This window comes from Petaurus breviceps, unplaced genomic scaffold (assembly GCF_028583685.1).
Source record: "Petaurus breviceps papuanus isolate PSGF00001 unplaced genomic scaffold, PetGlider_PUasm1.0 164, whole genome shotgun sequence".
Lineage (NCBI taxonomy): Eukaryota > Metazoa > Chordata > Mammalia > Diprotodontia > Petauridae > Petaurus > Petaurus breviceps.
The window spans coordinates 12,832,225-12,839,569 of record NW_027185735.1 but is presented as its reverse complement, the minus strand read 5'-3'; the positions used below and the strand labels follow the sequence as shown (position 1 = coordinate 12,839,569).

General features: G+C 33.3%; 1 protein-coding gene across 1 annotated transcript in view; it reads right to left on the bottom strand.

The window, feature by feature from the left end:
• The window catches only part of ABHD12B (abhydrolase domain containing 12B), a 37,406-nt gene that overhangs the window by 19,686 nt on the left and 10,375 nt on the right, over nt 1–7,345 (bottom strand). The window contains exons 2-3 of the mRNA XM_069082344.1: nt 6,238–6,365; nt 214–316 (exon numbers count right to left, since the gene is read on the bottom strand). Coding sequence (XP_068938445.1) covers nt 214–316; nt 6,238–6,365 — 231 coding nt within the window. The remainder of the gene's footprint in view (nt 1–213; nt 317–6,237; nt 6,366–7,345) is intronic.

The window sequence follows — 7,345 nt, the reverse complement described above, 5'->3', positions numbered from 1 at the left end:
AGATAGATAGATAGATAGATAGATAGATAGATAGATAGATAGATAGAAATACTCAACATATTCTGAGGCCACTCATGAATTTTTGTCAAAAAAAAAAGTCACTTTTGTGACTTCTCTCCACCATTTTGAATAAAGATGAGAACCTGATGTTTTGCCCCCATCCTTTTTATATTAAAATCCATCTATAAATACTCTTTACATCACTACACTTACCAGACACCCAAAATTATTCCATTTTCAGGTTTAATGTAGAAATTAATGGTGTGTGGAATGCAAGATTCTGGTTTCTTCAAATTCACTAGAAATGGAGCTTTCCCTGGAAAATACAAATGAGTTGTCAAATTGTATCTTTTTATTATGAACTAAATTATGTCTCAACAATGTGAAATTATTTTCTGAATTTATACTACTGTACTTAATTCCCAAGAAAAATAATTGATGGTGATAGAGCCAAGGGGGCAGAGGCAGCAACTCATATGAATTCTCCCAATATTCACCTCCAAATCACTTTAAAATAATGCCTCAAATCAAATTTTGGAGCAACCGTGCCAACAAAAGGTCAAAAGTGAGATGTTTTTCCAGCCTAATACAACTTAGGAGTTCTGCAGAAGAGGTCTATGACATCAGTGAGAAGTCTGGTCAAGAGTGTAGATGATGGTAGCACCAGCAGTGGGCCTTGGAGATAACTGCAACAGCAGCAGTGGCATTTTTGTGAGCTCTCAGCCCAAAAGATAGCAAAGGAATTAAAGGGACCTTCTGCTGGCCTTGGGTGCAGTGGGTGCTAACTGGCAATTCTGTTGCCCACACACAATTCTGAGTTGCAGTTTCAGGGTGGAGAGGAGCACTTTTGGTTGCTCACAAGGACCAAGGGTCTTTGATCCCAGTTCCAAGGCAAAGAGGAGCACTAGTACCTGCAGCTGCAGGACAACAGAGGAGCTGATCACACTTTCAGCACCAAGAGGAGCACTAGTTCTTGCAACTGCATGGGGTATGGGGTCTCTTCCTGGATAAAGATCAGAACAGAGTAGATAGTAGAAACTACAACTCTCCCCAGATCACACCACCTTGGGAGCACGGAAAAGTTGCAGACTTCCAGAACTAGCTCTGAAAACAACAGTACATAAGAGCCTGAAGTTTCATACATTGCTTCCCCACCACTAGGTGAACATAAAGTTCAAAAAGTTAACATAAAGTTCAAAGTCAAGACAGCCTGAGGAAATTCACACACACACCAAACTTGATCACAAATAATGACTACTTTTATGGTGTCAAGGAAGATCAAGACACAAACTCAGATGAAGACAATATGAAAATAGCCACAATATAAACATTAAAGAAAAAATGCTAATTAGACATACCAACAAGAATTCCTGGAAAAGTTAAAGAAAGAAAGAGGAATGGCATAGGGTAAAATTTAAAAAGAAATAGAACAATGAAAGAAAATTATGAAAAGCGAATTAATAGCTTGGTAAAAGAGGCACAAAGTTTTCCTGAAGAAAAGCAGAATGGAAAAAGAAGTACAAAAGCTTATTGAAATAAATAATCCCTCAAAAATTAGAATTGAGAAAGTGGAAGCTAATGACTCCATGACACATCAAGAAACAATGAAATAAAGTCAAAGAACTAAAAAAAAAATAGAAGAAAACATGAAATAGACTGAGGAGGGATAATTTCAGAATTATTGAACTGCCTGAAAGCTATGATAAAAAAAGAGCCTAGACATCATATTTCAAGAAATTATAAAGGAAAACCACCCCCATTATCTTAGAACCAGAAGGTAAAATTGAAATTGAAAAAATCCACTGATCCTCTCTTGAAAGAGATCCCAAGATGAAAACTCCCAGGAACACTATAGCCAAATTCCAGAGCTCCCAGGTCATAAAGAAAATTCTGTAAACAATCAGAAAGAAACAATTCAAATATTGTGGAACCACAATCAAGATCACACAAGATTTAGCAGCTTCCACATAAAGGACCAGAAGACAAAGGAGCTAACATTACAACCCAAAGCAACCTACTGAGCAAAACTTAATATAATACTTCAGTGGGGAAGGGGAAGGAGCAGTACACATTTAACAAAATAGAGGACTTTCAAGTATTCCTAATAAAAGACTGGAACTGAATAGAATATCTGACATTCAAACACAAGCCTCAAGAGAAAAAGTAAAAAGGTAAATATGAAAGAGGAATAATAGGGGCAGCTAGGTGGCGCAGTGAATAGAGTGCTGGCCCTGAAGTCAGGAGGACCTGAATTCAAATCCATCCTCAGATACTTAACACAAAAATTAGCCATGTGACCTTGGGCAAGTCACTTAACCCCAATTGTCCTCCCAAAAAAAAGAGGAATAATAAGAGACTCAATAAGTGTCCCACATTCCTATGTGGGAAGATGATAAATGTAGCCCCTAAGAACTTTTCAATTATTAGGTCAGTTAGAAGGAGTCTACATAGACAAAGGGCATGAATTTGAGTTGATTACATTGGGGTGATCTCAAAAAAAAAGAAAGGATGAGAAAGAGACACTGGGAAGAAAGGAGAAAAGATAAGTAAAATTAGAAAGAATCTCTCACATAAAAGATCCCTGCAAGGAAGAGGTTTTGCAGTGAAAGGGGAAATGAATGGGCAATAACTGAACTTCACTGTCATCAGAACTGATTTAAAGAGGTAAGAATAAACACACACACACACACACACACACACACACACATACACACTCAGTTGAATGTAGAAATCTTACCCAACAAGGAAATAGGAGGTAAAGGGGATAAAAGAAAGAAGGGGATATGACAAAAGGGAGACAGTGGTCAAAGACAAAACAGACTTTTGAGGAGAGATAGGATAAAGAGAGAGAAAGAAGGATAAACAGAAGAAAGTAGGATAGAGGGAAATACACAGTAATCATAACTGTGAATGTGAATGGGATGAACTCACCCATCAATCAGAATTGGATAGAAGAATGGATTAGAAATCAGAATCCAACAATGTGTTGTTTACATGAGACATACGTGAAACAGAAATACACATACAGTTAAAATCAGGGGCTGGAACAGACTCTATTATGCTTTAGCTAAAGCAAAAAAGGCAGGGATATCTCAGAAAAAGCCAAAACAAAAATAGAATTAATTTAAAGAGGTAAGGAAAGAAACTAAACTTTGCTACAAGTATCATAGACAATGAAGTAAAATATATATGAAGCATATATGCAACAAATAGCATAACATCCAAATTCTTAAAGGAAAAAGTTAAATGAATTACAGGAGAAAAAAACTATACTAGTGGGGGAGTTCAACTTTCCCCTCTCAGAACTAGATAAATTTAACCATAAAATAAATAAGAAAACAGTTAAAGAAATAAATAGAATTTTAGAAAAGTTAGATGGAAGAAAACGAACAGCATTAGAAATGAGCATACTTGGGGGGGGGTTACTTCTAGAAGAAATTGAATGGAAATAGAAAGGAGTATAGCCTTTTTCAGGTGTATAGGGCACCCTCAAATAACTGAACCTATATTAGGCATAAAAAAAAACCTCACAAACAAATGCAGAAATACTAAATTCAGTCTTTCAGACCCTAATGTGATAAAAAAAAAATACATGCAATAAAGGGACTTAGAGACATAGGTTTTTAAAAATGGAAACTAAATAATCTAATCCTAAAGAATGAGGGTGCCAAAGAACAAATTATGAAAATAATCCTTTAAAAAGAATGACAACAATGAGACAACATATCAAAATTTATGGGATGCAGCCAAAGTAGAAAAGGGAAAAATGAAATCTCTAAATAGTTACATCAATTTAGTTATGTCAAGAGAAAGAGAGAGATAGAGAGACAGACAGAGAGAGAGAGAGAGAAAGAGAGAGAGAGAGAGAGAGAGAGAGAGAGAGAGAGCAGTCAATGAATTAGACATGCAATTAAAAACATTAGAAAAAGAACACAGTAAAGACACCCAATTAAACACCAAATTGGATATCTCAAAAATCAACGAAAGGATTAATTGAAAGTTAAAAAAAACACTAAGCAAATAAATAAAACTTTAAGTTGGTTTTGTGAGAGTAGGTAAAATATAAATAAAGATAAACCATTAGTTAATTTGACTTAAAAAAAAAGGAAACCAAACTAGCAATAACAAAAATGAAAAAGGTGAATGTACCACAAATTAAGATGAAATTAAAGAGATTATTAGGAATTATTTTGCCCAATTATATGTGAATAAGCCTGACACTATAAGTGACATTTACCAAAAACTATATAAATTGCCCAGCATAACAGAAGAAAGAGAATACTTAGATAAGTATATCTTAGAAAAAAGAAATTGAACAAGCCACCAATGAGCTCCCTGAGAAAAAATCCCCAGGATCCAATGAATTTGCAAGTGAATTCTACCAAACATGTAAAAAACATTTGATTCTAATACCATGTAAACCATTTGAAAAATAGGTGAAGAGTCTTATCTTTTATGAAACAAATATGGTTTTGATACCTAAACCAGAAAAGTTTATAAAACACAGAAAGAAAACCATAGATCAATTACCCTAATGAACATCAATGAAAAAAAATTTAAGTAAAATACTAGAATGGGGATTATAGTTATATATCACAAAAATTATATGCAAAAAGCAGGTGGGATTTATATCAGGAATGCAGGGCTGGGCCAATATTGGCAAAACTATGAGCATAATTGGCCATATTAACCACAAAAATCATATGATTAAATCAATAGATACAGAAAAAGCTTTTGACAAAATGTAATACCAATTCCTATTTTTAAAAATACTAGAAAGCATAGCAATAAATTGAGTTGCTATCTTAAAATTTAAGTAGTATCTATCTAAAACTAAGAGCAAGCATGACCTATAATGGGGAAAAATATATAAGATAAGATAAGATAAGAGGTGAAATAAGAATGTCCATTATCACCATTATTATTCAATATTGTAGTAGAAATGCTAGTCATAGCAATGACAAGAAAAAGAAATTGAAGGAATAAAAATAACAACAAATCCAAACTATCACTCTTTACAAATGATGTGATGGTATACTTAAAGAGCCATGAACAATCAACTAAAAAAGTTGAAATAATTGACAATTTCAGCAAAGCTGCAGGATATAAAAAAAACCTACATAAATCACCAACATTTCTATAAACTACAAAAAAAATGCAACAGGAAAAGATAGATGGAGAAATTCCATTTAACATAACTATAGAACATGTATTACATATATCTAATTGCTTACCATTTCAGGGTGGGGGCAGAGAGAAGGAACAGAGGAAGAAATAGAATTTGAAACTCAAAACTTTTTTTTGAAATTTTAAAAATTGTTTTACAAATAATTGTGGAAAATAAAATATATTTTTAAAAAAAATAACTGCAGATATTATAAAATTTGGGAGTCCACCTGTCAAGATAAGCCAAGGGACTATATGAACACAATTACAAAATACTTTTTACACAAATAAAGGCAGATCTAAACAATTAGAGAAAACATTTGTTGCTGATGGGCAAGCTGAGTCAATATAACAAAAATGACAATTATCTTTAAGTTAATTTACTTATTCAGTGCCATATCAATCAAACTACCAAAGAATTACTTGATGTATCTAGAAAAAAGACAGAATTCATCTGGAAGAACAAAAGGTCAAAAATATTAATGGAATCAAAGAAAAAAATGTAAAGTGTGGCAGCCTAGCAGTACCCAATTTCAATTTATAAAGTGGTAATCATGAAAACAATCTGCTACTGGTTAAGAAATAGGATGGTGGATGAGTGAAATGGATTGGTACACAAATATGACCATAGTCATCTAAAGTTGTTTATCTAAAGATCCTAGATTTAGGGGTAAGAACTCATCATTTGACAAAAATTACTGGGAAAACTGGAAAGAAGTTTGTCAGAAACTAGGTAAAGACCAACTTCTCACCTCTTGTACCAAGATAAGGTCAAAATAGGCACATGATTTAGACACAAAGGTTGATATCATAAGTAAATTTGGATAGCACAGAAAAATTTACCTGTCAGATTTCTAGACAAGGAATGAATCTATGACCGAGGATCATGGAAAGTAAAATGGATAATTTTAATTATATTAAATTAAAATGGCCTACTTTATATAAGGGAGAACTGGCTATATTTACAATCTTTCACTTCACAAAGTGACCTATGTTACATATTCATAAAAACATAAATAATTACTGGTTTTGCTATTATCACAGTCAAACTCACAAAATGGTCATACTTACAAAAGTTAAAGAAAATAATCTTTTCCATAATAGGTGGTAAAAAATGTTCTTTTAATGATTTGTTAACAAAGCTTTCATACATAGACACCATCTTTCTTTTGAGTCTTGGTCCAGAATGTGAAAGGGACCTAAGAAAAATTGCAAAGTATATAAAGTTTACAAAATCATTCCAATACTTTTCCATGTCTACGTGCAGCTTGTCACACTTAAATTATAGACTAAGACTGAAAGTCACAGCTGACATTAAAACCAAGAAAACATTATTTACTCTTTGATATTCATCAAGTCTAAGTACTAGAAATTGATGGGGAAAATGTGGAGAATGCTGCAAGTCAAGAACCCTGACTAGATGCCACTAAGGAGAGAGAGTACTTCAACATGATGGGTACAGAGATGTTAGGGGAAGAGAGAAAAAGGGGAAAAAAAATAGATTCTACTTTCCCAGAGTAGTCCATTCAACCACTAACTATATCATGATAGGGTTTCAAAGGAGGTAGCAATAGAAGGGAGGACAGATTGAGACAACTGCTGCTATACATTTGTAATAAATTGGTGTTGCTCTGCTAAAAATTAGGATTTTCTCAAAAATTATCAATTTTTCCCTGTCACACCAATCTATATTGTGATTTTTGTCTTAGAATATTCTCTCTTTTGTCAATTTACAAAAGACTGATTATGGTGAAAGAAGTCAAAATGTGAGAAGGGTGAAAAAGTTTATTTCCAGAAAACTGTATCATTGAATCAAAGTGACCTTTATTGAAGAGTAGACCACAATTTTTAAACTTTCCTTAAATATCATTTCAGTCTTTAAAAGAACTAAGAAGAAAATATTTTATTCTGTATCTGGTTTCATGAAAAAGAAAACCATGAATAGGTTATTATATTGAAAATTATTTTTTTAATGTGGAAAACTAACCACTCCCTCCTAGAGTCTGTGACAGAGGAGAGGAAACTGACATAATCTGACATACATATTTGGGGGGAAAATGTGTATTTCAAAGTGTTCAGAGGAAGAATAGGTAGGATAAGTAAAATAGGTTGGTAAATAAATAGGTGGAAGAAAGGAAGGAAGGAAGGAAGGAAGGAAGGAAGGAAGGAAGGAAGGAAG